The 19,905-nt window shown below is 42.9% G+C and overlaps 1 protein-coding gene across 1 annotated transcript; it reads left to right on the top strand.

Moving 5' to 3' along the window:
- The first annotated feature begins 2,077 nt into the window (after positions 1-2,077).
- GALR2 (galanin receptor 2) lies at positions 2,078-15,076 on the top strand. The gene is made up of 2 exons (XM_063960562.1): positions 2,078-3,452; positions 12,547-15,076. Exons 1-2 carry the CDS (start codon positions 3,109-3,111, stop codon positions 13,322-13,324), a joined length of 1,122 nt encoding a protein of 373 aa, XP_063816632.1. The 5' UTR covers positions 2,078-3,108; the 3' UTR covers positions 13,325-15,076.
- Positions 15,077-19,905: the final 4,829 nt, after the last annotated feature.

Here is a 19,905-nt window from a genome sequence, read left to right as displayed (position 1 = left end):
TGCACTTGCTAGTTTTTGTCATCTAAACTTTCTGCATTCACAGTGTGCATTAATATGTTTTTTCTTGAGTAATGTTTGGTTGTGTAGTGTTGGTTTTCATTGTCTGATGATCACGTGATCAACAGAAAGTAGCTATTAAGGGAAACCATGGTTTGAAATGTTTGTAACTTATCCCTGCATTTTTTATGTATATGTGGAGTACAAGTCCCACTCATTCACACTCAACAGGTTAAACACCAGTTAGATTAAGTCCACTTGTTCATGAATCCAGCAAATCACAAATAAGCAAACTGGCTGTAAATATTTGTGGATCATGTGTACTATTCTATAAAATAAGACACAACGAAAACAAAATCCTACTTACGCCAAATGGTATTAGTATTGTTCTGCAAAGTTTTATTTTGTATTTTTGCTTAACATGTAAACTTCTATTAGGAGGGTTTCCGTGAATTTGTCTTACCATGTACTGAGAAGTTTACTGATGTGTCGAGCTACCAATTTGTATCTTGTTGGGCATGTTATCAGTTACAACAACCTTTTGCTCCTGTAACATTCCCTGTGGAGAAGAAGATGAAAAACAAACTTTAAGCTGCGGTTTAACAAAGACTGAGGTTAAGAAAGAAAAAAAAAGTCCTTATAGATGTAGAGGTGACAATTATGTTTCTTTAGCTCGCCATACTTTGCTGTCCGGCTATATAAAGACCAATCTGTGTGCAAGGTGTCTTTTTTTCCTGTGCTGCTAAATTGTAAATTATTCTAAAATGTCTTAAATATTCAATCACAGAGTAGGAAATTACCCAATCTACTGCTGCGCCCAAACAGTTGCTCCATGCAGTCATTTTAACTGGGGATCTTTGGTTCTTCTCACAGTTCCAGTCCAAACCAGGTGTGGATCATTTGGTCGATCAGAAATAGGTAGGCAATCAATAGGTCGACCCCATATGGTCAACATGTAGTAGGTCGGCTGGGTCAAAAGGTCGACATGGTCAGTAAGTCAATTAGGAAAAGGTAGACACTACAAAAAGTCTACTCAAGCAAAAGGTCAACATGGAAATTGTCGACGCAAGGTCTTTGTTTTTTTTTTTTCATGTTATTTTGTATGTATAATCACATGTAAGCCAAATTAGTGGAAATATGTACTCTCGCAGGCTTGCTTTACTCGCCACACTTTGGGCCAGGTGCCTAGTGCTGCGCTTGTCACAGGTTACTATTCCACATTGTAGTCCACGTGGATAGTAAATCATGAAAAAGTAAAAAAAAAAAAAAACTTGTGTTAATCATATGCATGTCGACCATTTTAACTTGTCGACCTTATGCGTTATTGACCATATCAACCTTTTGTGCTTGTCGACCTAATGCATGTCGACCATATGGGATTGACCTATTGACTGTCTACCTATCATCCGGCACTTGTCCAAACCTAGAACTGTGTGACGGTGAAGTGTATACCTTATATGAGTGGAAGGACCAATCAGAATATACATTCATGGAGATTGTAGCTTCTGATTGGTAATCTCACACACACACCACACAACCATTTTAATTTTATGAACAAAAATATTGACAGTTATAGGTGGTAATGGAGCTTTACATTTCTCAGGTTACACTAATATAACTATTGTGGACTTACATTTTCTGCCACTTTAAGGTGCTAAAACTAAACTTGCTGAAAATTTAATTTATCCTTCTCAAAAAATTAGGGAAATAACACAAAATAAAAAAAGAAGTGATAATGTCATAGCAAATTCCAAGTACAAGCAGATGTTATTCAAAGCGGATAGAGTAAGGATAGTTACCAAATGTATATCCTTATCCTGTATTATAGTAGCTGAAAATAGCACAGTTGAACATGTTTGCAGTTAGATTGTTTGTTGCCTTATTAAACAAACCCATATGTACTGAAATAAACCAGAAAATGCATTTGGGATTCTTCTCTACGTTGAGAGCAGTCCAGCACTGATGTTTTGCAAACCAACTGCGTACTGTTAAATAAATGAAACTGCATAAACTACATAAAACATCATATGAACCTAGTGTACATGTCTGGCTTACAATTGGCAGCCACTTCACTAACTTTTGCTAATTTAATAGTCCCACAGACATGACACGCTCCCCCTGCAAGTGGCTGACGTCTGCCTAATGAATAGACCAGGGGGTTTAGTTACTATGGACACCATCACAATTTTTTTTACCTTTTTTTTTATCTCCGTGGAAACGGGATGCTTCTGATCTATTTGTTCTCAGAAATATTCGCAACACACACATCACCAGGCAGCACAAAAGGGGAGGGGAAGGGGGGAGTTAAACGAGAGAAGTTCCTCATCCTATCTGTGCTTATTTGTCTCTATTATCCATCAAAAGCACCTTACCAGTGCATAAGTTTTCTAGAATGAGCTTGTAAAACTATGACGATGGGTGGTTCGCAGTCAGACACTAACAGAGAACATGAAACTCAGAGAGGAGAGATGCCCAGATCCTGCACATCCCAGATAAAGCACAATATGCTCCCTACAGATTTGTTTTAGAAATCAGAGGATTCCACAACAGTCTCGGCAGGATACAAGAATTTGAAACAAAATAGCAACTTTATTATTGGACCAGGAATATAACAGACTGGGCAGCAGAGTTCCATTATATTGAGATATATAGCCTTTGAAAACAATTTATGCTATTCAGCAAATTTCCAAAGTGATTTGTTTTAGTTACTCCTGTCATCCATCAGTAAATGTCAGGAATGAAATAGCTATGGAATTATTGTCACTAATAGCAATCTGATACATCAGCTTGGTCACCGCAACAAGTCTCAAATTAACCAGAAATTGGATTTTGCAGTTTAACAGATTTTGCTGCTGATAACAGAGAACGCTTTTTCACTTTGATTATTCCAGACTGTCTTCTATTGATAATCAAATGTTTCTTCTAATCTGCTACTGGTGCATTAGTATGTGAACTGCTGTGTAGTGACCATAATTAATCAAGTACTACTTCTAGTGATCTGCAACTGATCACAACAAAAGGACTGACTATTGGCCATCCTCTAGGCTGTTATGAGAAATATAATAACACACTAGTGGATTTAGGTGTACAAAATAGACAGAGACAGTGAAAATGAATGTCTCCATCCAGATGTCATCTTCAGACAGCTATCATCCGGAGTCTGTACTCATCCCAGTGTTGTACTCACTCATTTTCCTAGTGGGCACTGTGGGCAACAGTCTGGTTCTGGCGGTCCTGTTGAGGAATGGCAAGATAAATAACACCACCAATCTCTTCATCTTGAATTTAGGGGTAGCAGACCTCTGCTTCATCATATTCTGTGTACCCTTTCAAGCAACCATATACACCCTTGACAGCTGGGTCTTTGGCCCTTTCATGTGCAAAGCAGTACACTTTTTCATATATCTCACAATGTATGCCTCCAGCTTCACCCTCACCACAGTGTCCCTGGACAGGTAAGAAGACCTCTTGATATTTAATATGGAACTATAAGAAAAACGATATTCCACATATGTCATGTATATTTTATAGTGATTGTATGTAGATTAGGCTGTATTAGAGATGAGGGTACACCTGACTGTTAGGTCTTTTTTTGACTAACAAAACAAAATGTCAGCTGCATTCTCAGCTTATACATCCATGATAAAGTTAAGATAGCCTTAAATAAACCAGGTAAACGTACAAGAAAATGAAGTGATATTTCCAGGTATTTGAATTATGCATTTTTTATGCAAAGGAAGGTATGTCAATCAGAATGGCACTAAACGTCATTGTCCCAAGTGATAACATACCCATCTGTGTATTTAAAATGCATTTAATTTGTGTAGTAGAACTGTGGTTTTGTTATTTTTTGGGTTGCCACTTCTTCTATTTTGAGGGTATATTCATGAAGCAGTGAGAAATGAACCAGTGGAGAAGTTGGTATGACAACCAATCAGCTGCTATGTATAATTGTATAGAATGTATTTGATAAATGATACCTCAGTGCTGACTGGTTGCCATGGGCAACTTCTCAACTGTCTCACTTCTCCATTATTTTCACTGCTTCTTGAATAGATCCTTTAGCGTCTTAGACATGTTTCACGGCATTTTACAACTATACAATAAACTCAAATACAGTAGTAAAAATCCATCTCAAACTTCAGTATGTATGTATGTAGCCTCAAGCAATTTATCTGATAGATTGGAAAATATTAAAAGGCCATCTTATAAAATATAATTTTGTTTGCCTGTGGAACCTAAAATTAGTTGTATTTAGGTTGATGTTGGAACAATAATTAAAATATTTATCTATAAAAGTGTACACCAAACTAATATTCAGGTTTGTCAGCAAACCAAAAAATGGGCACACTAATGGGCAAAACCATGTTGGGGGGGGGTAGATATAACATGTGCAGAGAGAGTTAGATTTGGGTGGGTTATATTATTTCTGTGCAGGGTAAATACTGGTTGATTTATTTTTACACTGCAATTTAGATTTCAGTTTGAACACACCCCACCCAAATCTAAATCTCTATGCCCATTACATTTGCCCCCCCAGTTGTGCAACATGGTTGTGCCCATTAGTGTGCTTTTTTGATTTGCTAATAAACCTGAATAAGGCCCTAATTCTATGAAGTTTAAGTATCAATTTCAGCTTCAGGTAGGCAAATTGTTATAACCCCTCCTAAATACGATACCTATGAATTTAAGGGCTTTCTAAAGACACCTCTTCCCACTGCCACTTCGTAAATAAAACCCTAAATCTGATATCATTAATCTAAAATCTAGACTTTCATTTGTAAAGCCACACATAAAATGGTATATGGTGAATTGAGCAAATTGGTTATTTCATATGATATTATAAGGAGTTAAATAGGTAGGTATGATACAGGTATCAGACAGTTTTACCATTATTTGACAGATCACATATTTAGGGGGGTATACAATTAAATGTGGTAATTTATCACATGTTAAAAAGTGTGGTAACATCGGGATTTAATGCCCAGAACTATTTACAATTAGAGCCCCTTTCTCTTGCCTGATAAATTACCATGTTTATGGGCATTAGCACATAGTTTCCGAACCTATGGATTAACATGGACGCACCCCCCGAACACAGAGTATTTATCGGGATTTCTTTTCAAGCCTTAGCTCAGGCTCAAAAAATAAATACCTGTTAACGGCGGATAGCCTTTGGGGCTAATTGAATAGCCCCGCTTATTCAATTAGCCCTTAGTAAATTACCATGGCTAATTGAATTCCTAAATAGCAGCGCTATGCTGATAGTTGACTTACATACATTTAAGAAGATTTGAAATAGTTCAATAAGATATAGTTGATGTACATAAAAGTTTTTTTTTTAAATATAACTTGATTCAGTATATAGTTATACTCAAGTAACATTATTAAAAAACTTTTATGTACATCAACTATATGATATCAAACTACAGTATTTGAAATCTTTTTAAATTTATATAAGTCAACTATCAGCATAGCGCTGCTACTTGTGTTTTTATGTCCGTATATGCATTTTAGGATTGACTATCCTCATTATAGCAGCTACTGACAAAGCATACCTTATTAGCGCCTGATTCATTTCCATGTTTCTGGTAAATTTTTATTTCTTTGACGTCCTAAGTGGATGCTGGGGACTCCGTCAGGACCATGGGGATTAGCGGCTCCGCAGGAGACAGGGCACAAAAGTAAAAGCTTTAGGATCAGGTGGTGTGCACTGGCTCCTCCCCCTATGACCCTCCTCCAAGCCTCAGTTAGATTTTTGTGCCCGGCCGAGAAGGGTACAATCTAGGTGGCTCTCCTAAAGAGCTGCTTAGAGTAAAAGTTTTGTTAGGTTTTTTATTTTCAGTGAGTCCTGCTGGCAACAGGCTCACTGCTACGAGGGACTTAGGGGAGAAGAAGTGAACTCACCTGCGTGCAGGATGGATTGGCTTCTTAGGCTACTGGACACCATTAGCTCCAGAGGGATCGAACACAGGCCCAGCCATGGAGTCCGGTCCCAGAGCCGCGCCGCCGACCCCCTTGCAGATGCCGAAGAGTGAAGAGGTCCAGAAACCGGCGGCAGAAGACTTTTCAGTCTTCATGAGGTAGCGCACAGCACTGCAGCTGTGCGCCATTGTTGTCAGCACACTTCACACCAGCGGTCACTGAGGGTGCAGGGCGCTGGGGGGGGCGCCCTGGGCAGCAATGAAATACCTATACTGGCTAAAAGATACATCACATATAGCCCCTGGGGCTATATGGATGTATTTAACCCCTGCCAGGTCTCAGAAAAACGGGAGAAGAAGCCCGCCGAAAAGGGGGCGGAGCCTATTCTCCTCAGCACACAGCGCCATTTTCCCTCACAGAAATGCTGGTTGGAAGGCTCCCAGGCTCTCCCCTGCACTGCACTACAGAAACAGGGTTAAAACAGAGAGGGGGGGCACTTATTTGGCGATATGATTATATATATTAAGATGCTATAAGGGAAAAACACTTATATAAAGGTTGTCCCTGTATAATTATAGCGTTTTGGTGTGTGCTGGCAAACTCTCCCTCTGTCTCCCCAAAGGGCTAGTGGGGTCCTGTCCTCTATCAGAGCATTCCCTGTGTGTGTGCTGTGTGTCGGTACGTGTGTGTCGACATGTATGAGGACGATGTTGGTGAGGAGGCGGAGCAATTGCCTGTAATGGTGATGTCACTCTCTAGGGAGTCGACACCGGAATGGATGGCTTATTTAGGGAATTACGTGATAATGTCAACACGCTGCAAGGTCGGTTGACGACATGAGACGGCCGGCAAACCAATTAGTACCTGTCCAGGCGTCTCAAACACCGTCAGGGGCTTTAAAACGCCCATTTACCTCAGTCGGTCGACACAGACACGGACACTGACTCCAGTGTCGACGGTGAAGAAACAAACGTATTTTCCATTTGGGCCACACGTTACATGTTAAGGGCAATGAAGGAGGTGTTACATATTTCTGATACTACAAGTACCACAAAAGAGGGTATTATGTGGGGTGTGAAAAAACTACCTGTAGTTTTTCCTGAATCAGATAAATTAAATGAAGTGTGTGATGATGCGTGGGTTTTCCCCGATAGAAAATTATTGGCGTTATACCCTTTCCCGCCAGAAGTTAGGGCGCGTTGGGAAACACCCCTTAGGGTGGATAAGGCGCTCACACGCTTATCAAAACAAGTGGCGTTACCGTCTCCAGATACGGCCGCCCTCAAGGAGCTAGCTGATAGGAGGCTGGAAAATATCCTAAAAAGTATATACACACATACTGGTGTTATACTGCGACCAGCGATCGCCTCAGCCTGGATGTGCAGCGCTGGGGTGGCTTGGTCGGATTCCCTGACTGAAAATATTGATACCCTTGACAGGGACAGTATTTTATTGACTATAGAGCATTTGAAGGATGCATTTCTATATATGCGAGATGCACAGAGGGATATTTGCACTCTGGCATCAAGAGTAAGTGCGATGTCCATATCTGCCAGAAGATGTTTATGGACACGACAGTGGTCAGGTGATGCAGATTCCAAACGGCACATGGAAGTATTGCCGTATAAAGGGGAGGAGTTATTTGGGGTCGGTCCATCGGACCTGGTGGCCACGGCAACAGCTGGAAAATCCACCTTTTTTACCCCAAGTCACATCTCAGCAGAAAAATACACCGTCTTTTCAGCCTCAGTCCTTTCGTCCCCATAAGGGCAAGCAGGCAAAAGGTCAGTCATATCTGCCCAGGGATAGAGGAAAGGGAAGAAGACTGCAGCAGGCAGCCCATTCCCAGGAACAGAAGCCCTCCACCGCTTTTGCCAAGTCCTCAGCATGACGCTGGGGCCGTACAAGCGGACTCAGCTGCGGTGGGGGGTCGTCTCAAGAGTTACAGCGCGCAGTGGGCTCACTCGCAAGTGGACCCCTGGATCCTACAAGTAGTATCCCAGGGGTACAGATTGGAAGTTCGAGATGTCTCCCCCTCGCAAGTTCCTGAAGTCTGCTTTACCAACGTCTCCCTCCGACAGGGAGGCAGTATTGGAAACAATTCACAAGCTGTATTCCCAGCAGGTGATAATCAAAGTACCCCTCCTACAACAAGGAAAGGGGTATTATTCCACACTATATTGTGGTACTGAAGCCAGACGGCTCGGTGAGACCTATTCTAAATCTGAAATATTTAAACACTTACATACAAAGGTTCAAATCAAGATGGAGTCACTCAGAGCAGTGATAGCGAACCAGGAAGAAGGGGACTATATGGTGTCCCTGGACATCAAGGATGCTTACCTCCATGTCCCAATTTGCCCTTCTCACCAAGGGTACCTCAGGTTCGTGGTACAAAACTGTCACTATCAGTTTCAGACGCTGCAGTTTGGATTGTCCACGGCACCCCGGGTCTTTACCAAGGTAATGGCCGAAATGATGATTCTTCTTCAAAGAAAAGGCGTCTTAATTATCCCTTACTTGGACGATCTCCTGATAAGGGCAAGGTCCAGAGAACAGTTGGAGGTCGGAGTAGCACTATCTCAAGTAGTTCTACGACAGCACGGGTGGATTCTAAATATTCCAAAATCGCAGCTGTCTCCGACGACACGTCTGCTGTTCCTAGGGATGATTCTGGACACAGTCCAGAAAAAGGTGTTTCTCCCGGAGGAGAAAGCCAGGGAGTTATCCGAGCTAGTCAGGAACCTCCTAAAACCAGGAAAAGTGTCAGTGCATCATTGCACAAGGGTCCTGGGAAAAATGGTGGCTTCTTACGAAGCGATTCCATTCGGCAGATTTCACGCAAGAACTTTTCAGTGGGATCTGCTGGAAAAATGGTCCGGATCGCATCTTCAGATGCATCAGCGGATAACCCTGTCTCCAAGGACAAGGGTGTTTCTTCTGTGGTGGCTGCAGAGTGCTCATCTACTAAAGGGCCACAGATTCGGCATTCAGGACTGGGTCCTGGTGACCACGGATGCCAGCCTGAACGGCTGGGGAGCAGTCACACAAGGAAAAAATTTCCAGGGAGTGTGATCAAGTCTGGAGACTTCTCTCCACATAAATATACTGGAGCTAAGAGCAATTTACAATGCTCTAAGCTTAGCAAGACCTCTGCTTCAAGGTCAGCCGGTATTGATCCAGTGGGACAACATCACGGCAGTCGCCCACGTAAACAGACTGGGCGGCACAAGAAGCAGGAGGGCAATGGCAGAAACTGCAAGGATTCTTCGCTGGGTGGAAAATCATGTGTTAGCACTGTCAGCAGTGTTCATTCCGGGAGTGGACAACTGGGAAGCAGACTTCCTCAGCACGACCTCCACCCGGGAGAGTGGGGACTTCATCGGGAAGTCTTCCACATGATTGTGAACCGTTGGGAAAGACCAAAGGTGGACATGATGGCGTCCCGCCTGAACAAAAAACTGGACAGGTATTGCGCCAGGTCAAGAGACCCTCAGGCAATAGCTGTGGACGTTCTGGTAACACCGTGGGTGTACCAGTCGGTGTATGTGTTCCCTACTCTGCTTCTCATACCTAAGGTACTGAGAATTATAAGACGTAGAGGAGTAAGAACTATACTCGTGGCTCCGGATTGGCCAAGAAGGACTTGGTACCCGGAACTTCAAGAGATGCTCACAGAGGACTCATGGCCTCTGCCGCTAAGAAGGGACTTGCTTCAGCAAGTACCATGTCTGTTCCAAGACTTACCGCGGCTGCGTTTGACGGCATGGCGGTTGAACGCCGGATCCTAAGGGAAAAAGGCATTCCGGAAGAGGTCATTCCTACCCTGGTCAAAGCCAGGAAGGAGGTGACCGCACAACATTATCACCACATGTGGCAAAAATATGTTGCGTGGTGTGAGGCCAGGAAGGCCCCACGAAGAAATTTCAACTCGGTCGATTCCTGCATTTCCTGCAAACAGGAGTGTCTATAGGCCTCAAATTGGGGTCCATTAAGGTTCAAATTTCGGCCCTGTCGATTTTCTTCCAGAAAGAATTGGCTTCAGTTCCTGAAGTCCAGAAGTTTGTCAAGGGAGTACTGCATATACAACCCCCTTTTGTGCCTCCAGTGGCACTGTGGGATCTCAACGTAGTTCTGGGATTCCTCAAATCACATTGGTTTAAACCGCTCAAATCTGTGGATTTGAAATATTTCACATGGAAAGTGACCATGATGTTGGCCCTGGCCTCGGCCAGGCGAGTGTCAGAATTGGCGGCTTTGTCTCACAAAAGCCCATATCTGATTGTCCATTCGGACAGGGCAGAGCTGCGGACTCGTCCCCAGTTTCTCCCTAAGGTGGTGTCAGCGTTTCACCTGAACCAGCTTATTGTGGTACCTGCGGCTACTAGGGACTTGGAGGACTCCAAGTTGCTAGATGTTGTCAGGGCCCTGAAAATATAGGTTTCCAGGACGGCTGGAGTCAGGAAAACTGACTTGCTGTTATCCTGTATGCACCCAACAAACTGGGTGCTCTTGCTTCTAAGCAGACGATTGCTAGTTGGATGTGTAGTACAATTCAGCTTGCACATTCTGTGGCAGGCCTGCCACAGCCAAAATATGTAAATGCCCATTCCACAAGGAAGGTGGGCTCATCTTGGGCGGCTGCCCGAGGGGTCTCGGCTTTACAACTTTGCCGAGCTGCTACTTGGTCAGGGGCACACCCTGGCTGAGGAGGACCTGGAGTTCTCTCACTCGGTGCTGCAGAGTCATCCGCACTCTCCCGCCCGTTTGGGAGCTTTGGTATAATCCCCATGGTCCTGACGGAGTCCCCAGCATCCACTTAGGACGTCAGAGAAAATAAGAATTTTACTTACCGATAATTCTATTTCTCGTAGTCCGTAGTGGATGCTGGGCGCCCATCCTAAGTGCGGATTGTCTGCAATACTTGTACATAGTTATTGTTACAAAAATCGGGTTATTATTGTTGTGAGCCATCTTTTCAGAGGCTCCGCTGTTATCATGCTGTTAACTGGGTTCAGATCACAGGTTGTACAGTGTGATTGGTGTGGCTGGTATGAGTCTTACCCGGGATTCAAAATCCTTCCTTATTGTGTACGCTCGTCCGGGCACAGTATCCTAACTGAGGCTTGGAGGAGGGTCATAGGGGGAGGAGCCAGTGCACACCACCTGATCCTAAAGCTTTTACTTTTGTGCCCTGTCTCCTGCGGAGCCGCTAATCCCCATGGTCCTGACGGAGTCCCCAGCATCCACTACGGACTACGAGAAATAGAATTATCGGTAAGTAAATTCTTATTTTTCCCACTAATTGAATTCCCCCCTTATTCTCAGATACAGTCATACAACTAGCATATATTGTATACTATAAAGATAAACACAAATCTCCACAGATATTTCTGTATATTGTTACCCTGCATATATTGCATTATACCATTTTAGGAGATAAATGCATTTAATTAAGGCACCAGATGACCCGCTTGTGTAATTAATAAGGGTGTCAGAGTGTGACAGTTTACTTCAAAGTGTTTAACATTGAACAAAATTAGTTTAACATTGAACAACTAAGAAATGAACAAGCAATATTCACACCTCTCTTTCATTGCCACTAGAAGTGGACCCTGGTGATTCCTTGCTGCAGGCATTTTATTGTCATTTCTAAATAATGTGAGACTGGTTATTGCGAGTCTAAAGGGTTCATTAATGAGCATTTCTAAAGTTGTCTTCCTTATTGAAAAGTGTTATTTTTTGTAATTAAGGATTCCAATTTCTGTAATCACTATTTATAGGTGTCTTTTTTTACATCTATAAGTAATTAAGGCTATCAGGACACATAATTATATAAAGTTCTGACATATCTCAAGATTTGAAAATAATGTCAGGTGTGGCAGTGGCATGCATGCATGTTGTGAAGGATGTGTTTGGAGATTGCATGATGTATTTCATAGGACTGTTTGGTGTTCCTTGTGATTTTAGTCCTATTTTCTGTCTCTTTTAACAATCACTTCGACAATATTTTTCTAATGCACTATGAAGTTATTTTAATTGCTTTTGCTACATCAGTCAGATCTGAAGGCTGTTTAGCATTAGGTGGGTACATTTTTAAAACAAATGACCTTTGTAGGAGGAAGTTGTGTAGTTTTTGTGTCTTATTAAAAATTAATCTTAAATATACCCATTGATCATATACCTTTTTTTATTTAATGCCTTTTAATATCCTGGTGACTAAACCTTTCTGTTTAGTGTTAGAGCATTGACAGCAGCTAGCTATACAACATGACAAGAAAGGGCAGATAGTGTTCATAGCATACTTGCCTACCTGACCCTCTCCATGAGGGGGAAAATGCTCTGTTCCTGGACTTTCCTGGTAATGTATGATTGCCATCACCTGTGGTGAAACACCTTTCTTATCAATTAACTATCTCACCACAGGTGATAGCAATCATACATTACCAGGAAAGTCCAGGAACAGAGCATTTTCTCCCTCATGGAGAGGGTCAGGTAGGCAAGTATGGTTCATAGTGGAATGTAAATCTTCTCGACAGGTAATACTTTGCAGAAATCAAGGTTGCAAGAAATATCTAACTTATAATAGTAAGCTCTTAATGATTTTTTTTCTTGTCTCTTTAGATACCTTGCTATACGTTATCCATTGCGTTCTCGGGAATTGCGCACTCCCAAGAATGCTCTCATGGCTATCACCCTCATCTGGAGTCTGTCCTTGATCTTCTCTGGACCTTATCTTAGCTACTACCAGGAGTTTCAGATGGCTAACCTGACTGTCTGCCACCCTGTCTGGCAAATCTCCCATCGGAAGACTATGGACCTTTGTACTTTTGTCTTCAGCTACGTCATTCCTGTGCTCATTCTTATTGTCACTTATGCTCGTACTATCCGATACCTCTGGACATCCGTAGATCCCATTGACGATATGTCTGAGTCAAAGAGGGCCAAAAGGAGGGTGACACGTATGATCATCATAGTTGCTGTTTTGTTCTGCTTGTGTTGGCTTCCGCACCATCTGGTCATTCTCTGTGTCTGGTTTGCATATTTTCCACTTAATAACTTTACATATGCCCTGCGTATCCTCTCACACCTCGTGTCTTATGCCAACTCTTGTGTTAATCCTGTGGTGTATGCTCTAGTTTCTAAACACTTTCGAAAGGGTTTCCGCAAGATTTGTCGCTGCCTGCTGCTGCGCCAGAGATCAGCCAACAAGATTCATGTGGTGCCTACTGCCCACACAGGAGTCAGCACGTTGGAAATGGCATGCACGGATGTGACCCAATTAAGTGAGGGTCCCTTGCACTGCTCTGCCTGCTGTCAAGATCCCGGAAGTCCATGGGAAGAAACTGAGAGAGTTGGAGATAAAAGGGGGCCAGCATACATCACATTTAATGTCACATAGTAAATGGAATCAGGGGATTATCCTTCAAAGATTTCCTCCTCAACCTCCTGGATTCTATTTTCGGGGCATCTGTGTGACCATGTGCAGATATAGACTCAGGCCTTCAATTTATAAGCAAAAAACGCCTTATGGACAGATGATCAATGCATATTTCTAGAAGCAATGAAGAAGCCACAATTGTAGGTTCTGTTAGTCCAAGATATAAGTATAATGAGGACTATGTATTCTGAAAAATATGAGCACCATCTAAGCCACCTCTAATAATAATTATTGCTATAAGATGCTTTTGGACACCTATAAAATAGTATTAGAGTCTGTGGTTGAATTTGGATCTTTGGAGTCTGGAGCTGGAGACTTTGAACCACGATCGAACAGATAGAGCTAACCAAATAAATAAGGATGGTATGAAGTGATGGTACATACATGCGTCTGCTTGCTGTAAAACTGATTTCCACTTTACTCATAGATCACTGTTTACCTGCAAGGAAACCAAAAGACTGTAAATGTGTAACCTGTCATATCTTTTTTTGTAGATCAGTAGACAACTCATTTTTGAATGTGATTTTAATGCACTAATCTATACTTAGTTATTTTTATATAGGTGAAACCACCAAGTGTTAGTTAAGTTGCACAACTTTATTAATTAGTTACTACAGTTCCCGATATATTTATCTGGTCCGTTGTCATAGGAAAATATGAAGTTATACAAATAAATTAATAAATTAAACTCTTTAAAAGTTGTCTGTTGCTATTCCACATATCTGGTAGCCAACACATGCAACAATTTTGTGTGTAAAAATGACACCCATGTTTAGAATTGTATAAATATAATTTTGCATGTGTAATGCTGGTCAAGCAGATTTGATCAAATTAGCCTAAAAAACAAAAATGACCAGCTATTTCAACGGAGCTTAGGATCTGATTTTTATTGGGCATGCCGGTAAATCTAAATCAGGCCAATGTCACAATCTATACGTGTGTCTGTGAATGTGTGTGTGTGTGTGTGTGTGTGTGTGTGTGTGTGTGTGTGTGTGTGTGTGTGTGTCATGAATGTGGCTATTTACTGACCACACTGAATTGGCCTCTCGTGATCTACTTTGGTTGCTGGAACACATTTTTGTAAGTTTCATATGTCATGTGTGGTCAGATTGAACTGTGGTCATTTAGCAATCCTTTTAGCTCTAATGGTGGGATCGGCAGCCACTTCCCCTGATTTTTTTTTATCATGCTGTAAGATTAGGAGAAGCTATGGATGCCCCTTGGGAGCGATTGGTTGTCTGATCAATCGGGAATGCCCCGATCATTGGACAAATAATTCCATGTGTATGCACCTTAAGTCTTATCAGTAACTTTATAAATAAAAGCGAGGGCTTATGATAGCCAGATGTGTCATATTGTAAGCAATGGTTTTTATTAGTATTCAGAAACAGTATTCCGGCTTGCCCCAAATGGAAACCAAATAAGGTTGTTCGTAAGGAGCCACAACCAATGAGAATGAAGTCTCCCAATAATCTTCAAAGGAGCATATAAAAAACACAGATGACTCCGGCACTCATAACCAATATTCTTGAGAATTTCAAACCCTTTTAGTAATGAGAGTTCTATTTCTTTCAAAGTGGATTAGTAATGGAGGCTGAGTGAATGAAGGCACAAATTATTACTCAGTGAGGAATTGGACCTAGTGCCACGAAACATGTTGCAATTGAAGTAAGATTATTGAAATTTCTTTTTATGGCTTTTTTATTTTTTCAACTGACCATGCTTATTTTTATTTCTTACCTTTATATTTATTATTATATTGTATATATAACATTTTCTTGATACTATTACTATCTATCACCTTTGGAGAATGTGCATTTTTGTGTACTTGGTGACCGAAATGACTTCAATAAAATATTTATGACTTGAACCAGATAGTCATTTCTTTATGTTTTCAGCATACTGAATTCTAGACAGCAGTACTTTCCTCAATTCACTTAACTTTCAATACCAATCTGCAATGACAGGATTGACCCTCATTACTCAAAGGGTTTTCAGTTCTCAAGAAAATTGATTATTGGATACCCTTATCTGTGCAGGAGACATATGTGGTTTTTATAATTATTACCAGACAGGTTTTGAACCTAGCTTTGTAAGTATGCCTCTGCTTAAGCAAAAAGATATTACAATTACTTTCCTCTAGATATATTCTTAAAGAAAATAGCATGTAAAAATACAGTAGATGCTATTATTGTTATAAAACATTCCTATATCATAATAAAAGTTATTATTTTCAGTTTGAACAGAATGTGCATGACTTTGAACTTGTCAGGATAAGTATGCAGGTACTTAATAATTTCTCACATTATTTCATGGTCTTTTCTGTCTTTGAATCTAGTTATAAGAATTAAAAAACAGACAACCCCCCCCCCCCAAAAAAAAACAAACGTGCAAGGTATCGCCACAGAAATAGCACTTGCGGTACATAGCATTGAACGTTTTCTCATGCAGTCACTTTAGGAGACTTTCAGAGACTAGCAGCAGGAGCAGAGGAGCAGGGGCGCCGAGAGCTGCATGGGGCCCAGGTATTGGGGTATGTGGCCAAACCAAGCAGACAAAAAACAACAACAAAAAACGAAAAGAAAAAAAAAACTGCCATGGGGGACAATGCCCCCGCAACAGCTAAACTGGGCCCCCACAGGCCTCTTCAACAAGCCTGGCTCGGGTAATCAGTAACCTCATCTGTGCCATTGCAGCAAAGACATAGGGGATAAAGAGGATTTAACCTGATTTTCCTGTACCTTCTCTACTCACAACTGTTAGTCACTTCATTCACAAGAAGACACACGTAAAGTTGGATCTATTTGCTCCTTGAATGTACACAGAAAACAGGCGCACAAGAAAAATAGCACTTAGGTGCATATGTTCAGTCTGATGCATCTCAGTATGTGTCCAGATGTAAAACATTAACACCTACTCCAAGAATAGCACTTTTCTATACTTTGGCCTCATGACAACGGAGAGATGTTCTGTGACAGTAGTAAATGGGAAAGTGGCATTACCCTATTTGTACATAATGTAATAATGTAAGGAAATGTCAAGATTGAATAGTGCTCAATGTTCCAAGATAGAACAGAATGTTTTTACATACAATGAAATATATTTTTGTTTTCACCTTCAAAAAAATCCAATGAATAAGTAATGAGATAGATGGCAACAATTTCTTATAATGTAGCCACTATGCTAATGATTTAAAGGCATAATTCAGACCTGATTACTCGCTAGCTGGTTTTTGCAGTCTTGCGTTCGTGTAGTCGCCGCCTACCGGGGAGTATATTTTGGGTGTGCAAGTGTGCGATCGCATGTGCAGCCTTGCGGTACAAAAAACCTTTGTGCAGTTTCTGAGTTGACCAGGACTTACTCAGCCGCTGCGATCACTTCAGCCTGTCCGGGGCCGGAATTGACGTCAGACACCCGCCCTGCAAACGCTTGGACACGCCTGCGTTTTTCCAACCACTCCCTGAAAACGGTCAGTTGCCACCCACAAATGCCTTCTTCCTGTCAATCTCCTTGCGATCGGCTGTGCGAATGGATTCTTCGTAAAACCCATCACACAACAACGATCCGCTTTGTACCTGTGCGACATGTCTGCGCATTGCGGTGCATATGCATGCGCAGTTCTGACCTGATTGCAGCGCTGCAAAAACCGCTAGCGAGCGATCAGGTCTGAATGACCCCCTAAGTTCTTAGAGTTGGAGGGGTCATTACACAGTTTACCAAAAGTGGCTAGACAGTGCTACTCATAGTCATCCTCATCATTGTGTATTGTTGCTCTCGCTCTCCAATACCTGCAAGAGATACGACTCCTGTTAGGTGCGTGTGCCTGCATTCAGGTTTACATCACAACAACTGCATAAAAATCACAATTACTATTCTGAATCTACAGGTGTAAGAAGTTAGCACATGTAATATCCAACAAAACCTGTTTATGGACGAATACGTACATTTTTGGTGCATATGCACTATATGGAAATGAGTATGTTGCTCAAAACTCTACACGAGCCCCATACACTGCAAGATGGGAAAGTATGGTGTTAGTTTATGTTTCTGTGTGCTTCCAGATGCAGTAATTGCTAGAGGAAATGGTGACTGCTGCACACCATTGGAAAAGGAGAGGAAGAAGTGGCGAGACTTGGAGGTACAAGCAGGGCAGTCGAGAGCCGGGCTGGGCCCAGGTACTTTTCAAGGGATGTGGTCTAATCACAGGAGGTGTGGCCTTGTACCCTTAGAAAAAAATACTGAAATCGTATTTTAAGCACCTCCATGGCCACACTGCTGCCCAGTACACGGCAGCGTGTGCTGGGCTGAGGAGAAGAGCTGCAGCTGCTGCTGCCAGGTAAGGGGGAGGGGGCCTGGGCCCCTACTGGACCCTCACTGGGCCCCTCCATTAGAGCTGGGCCCGGGTAATTTGTACCCCCTCCCCCCTCTCTCGGCACCACTGGGTACAAGCCCTGTCTTTGCTTCCCCCGAAACTTTGTTACCTATGAAGAGGTTCTCACCTCCTTCACATACCGACAATCTGGCTGCCCCTCCGGGAAGACGCAGCCAGGTCGGAGCAGCAGGGGCGTGGCGATGCGGCTGGATGGCGTTTAGGGGCGGGGTTGGGGGCGTGGCTGCACGAACACGTCATTGTGGCCCCGCCCCTGTCTAGCAATGCCGTTAATATTGCCATTGCAAGGCAGGGGGCGGGGCCAGGATGACGCGAATCGCGTCATCTGAACTGCACCGCGGGAGGTTTGGAAGGTGATGCAGGAGGGTTGCGGGTGGTGGGCGCTCGGCCGGGAGGCTTGCCTACTCTTCCGGGGGGCCGGGAGCGCCACCCGATTTTCGGGAGCCTCCCAGCCTTTCTGGGAGAGTAGGCAAGTATGCTCCTTCATGCAAACAAGTTGAGTCATTCATAGTAGCTGCTGTTGCTGTGCCTTAGGAAGTATGGCCCTCATTCCGAGTTGTTCGCTCGCTAGCTGCTTTTAGCAGCATTGCACACGCTAAGCCGCCGCCCTCTGGGAGTGTATCTTAGCTTAGCAGAATTGCGAACGAAAGATTAGCACAATTGCGAATAGAAATTTCTTAGCAGTTTCTGAGTAGCTCCAGACTTACTCAGCCATTGCGATCAGTTCAGTCAGTTTCGTTCCTGGTTTGACGTCACAAACACACCCAGCGTTCGCCCAGACACTCCCCCGTTTCTTCAGACACTCCCGCGTTTTTCCCAGAAACGCCAGCGTTTTTTCGCACACTCCCAGAAAACGGCCAGTTTCCGCCCAGAAACACCCACTTCCTGTCAATCACAGTACGATCACCAGAACGATGAAAATTCCTCGTTATGCCGTGAGTAAAATACCTCACTTTTGTGTAAAATAACTAAGCACATGCGCTCTGCGAACCTTGCGCATGCGCATTAAGCGACTAATCGCAATATAGCGAAAATCGGCAACGAGCGAACAGCTCGGAATGACCACCTATGTTGGAACATTTACATTGATATTTGGAATGTTCTAACATTTATGTTGTCTTTAATGGATAGTTACATGTAGGATTTATGTTACATGCTGCTGGCAGTTGGAATGACCGGGTCTAGTGCCTTGTGCCTGGTGCCAGATCACTGCTTAGTTTCGCACTCAAGCCAATTCATGTTTATCTTATTTTGTAGCCTAAATGTGCAGCAGTATGTCAACTTCAGCTGTAAGGAACCATTATGTTTGCTATTCTATGCAGCTGTAGTTATCTGATTTCCAGTTACTGACTTTTTAACCTCTTCCTGATCATCCATCCTTATCTGCTGCTGACCTTAACCTTCAGCATTTATTCTGACTTCAGTGCTACTTGTCTTGAGGACCAGCATGTCCCAACTGCATCTATGTCAAGTGCAGTATAACTATGTCTTGTGGTTTGTGCACATTAGCTGCTGCCTTATGGGGTAAACTTGAGAGACATGCTAAGGTGAAGATCAGTCAGTTATGAGACTCTAAGCTCCCAGGCAAGACATCAGCAGCTAAAAGCACAGTGGGTCTACCGTTACTTACATCAACCACAGTCTGAGACACTATGAGCTCTATCAATTAGAAAAGAGCCAAATATCTGTAAAAAAATAAATCTTGTTTTCCTGTTCTGTTCTTACACCTGCCAGCTAGCATCGCCAAGTACGTGACTTAAGGCCCATACACACTTGCCGATAAAATGAGCGACTTTGCTCATTTCTCCCCTTCTTGAGCGTCGTTGCTCGTTTCATCGGCAAGTGTGTATGCCACCAGCGACAATCGATGCGTGGCTCCGCAGGTCGGCAACAATCATCGCTGTCAGCAGTGCATGCAAACTCGATCTGGACTGTCGTCCAGGAGATGCATGCATGGGCGGCGGCTGCGTGACGTCACTGAGCGATATGAGCAGTCGGGCGGCCGCCGACTGCCTGGTTGGGGAGGGGAAACACAGAGCGACGTGGTCTTGTGTGCAGAGCCGGCCCTAACCAATATGATGCCCTAGGCAAGAATTTGGCTGGTGCCCCCTAGCACCACCGCTAGTCCGCCTCTGACCCTGCACCCCTTTCC

This window comes from Pseudophryne corroboree, chromosome 3 (genome assembly GCF_028390025.1).
Source record: "Pseudophryne corroboree isolate aPseCor3 chromosome 3, aPseCor3.hap2, whole genome shotgun sequence".
Taxonomy (NCBI): domain Eukaryota; kingdom Metazoa; phylum Chordata; class Amphibia; order Anura; family Myobatrachidae; genus Pseudophryne; species Pseudophryne corroboree.
This window is presented reverse-complemented; position numbering and strand designations above follow the sequence as displayed.

What these genes read in the sequence shown, in the direction of transcription:
- GALR2 (XM_063960562.1), top strand. Translation starts at nt 3,109, where the DNA reads ATGAATGTCTCCATCCAGATGTCATCTTCAGACAGCTATCATCCGGAG. An exon ending in ACCACAGTGTCCCTGGACAG is followed by an intron (nt 3,453 to 12,546) that starts GTAAGAAGACCT and finishes TTGTCTCTTTAG; the next exon opens with ATACCTTGCTATACGTTATC.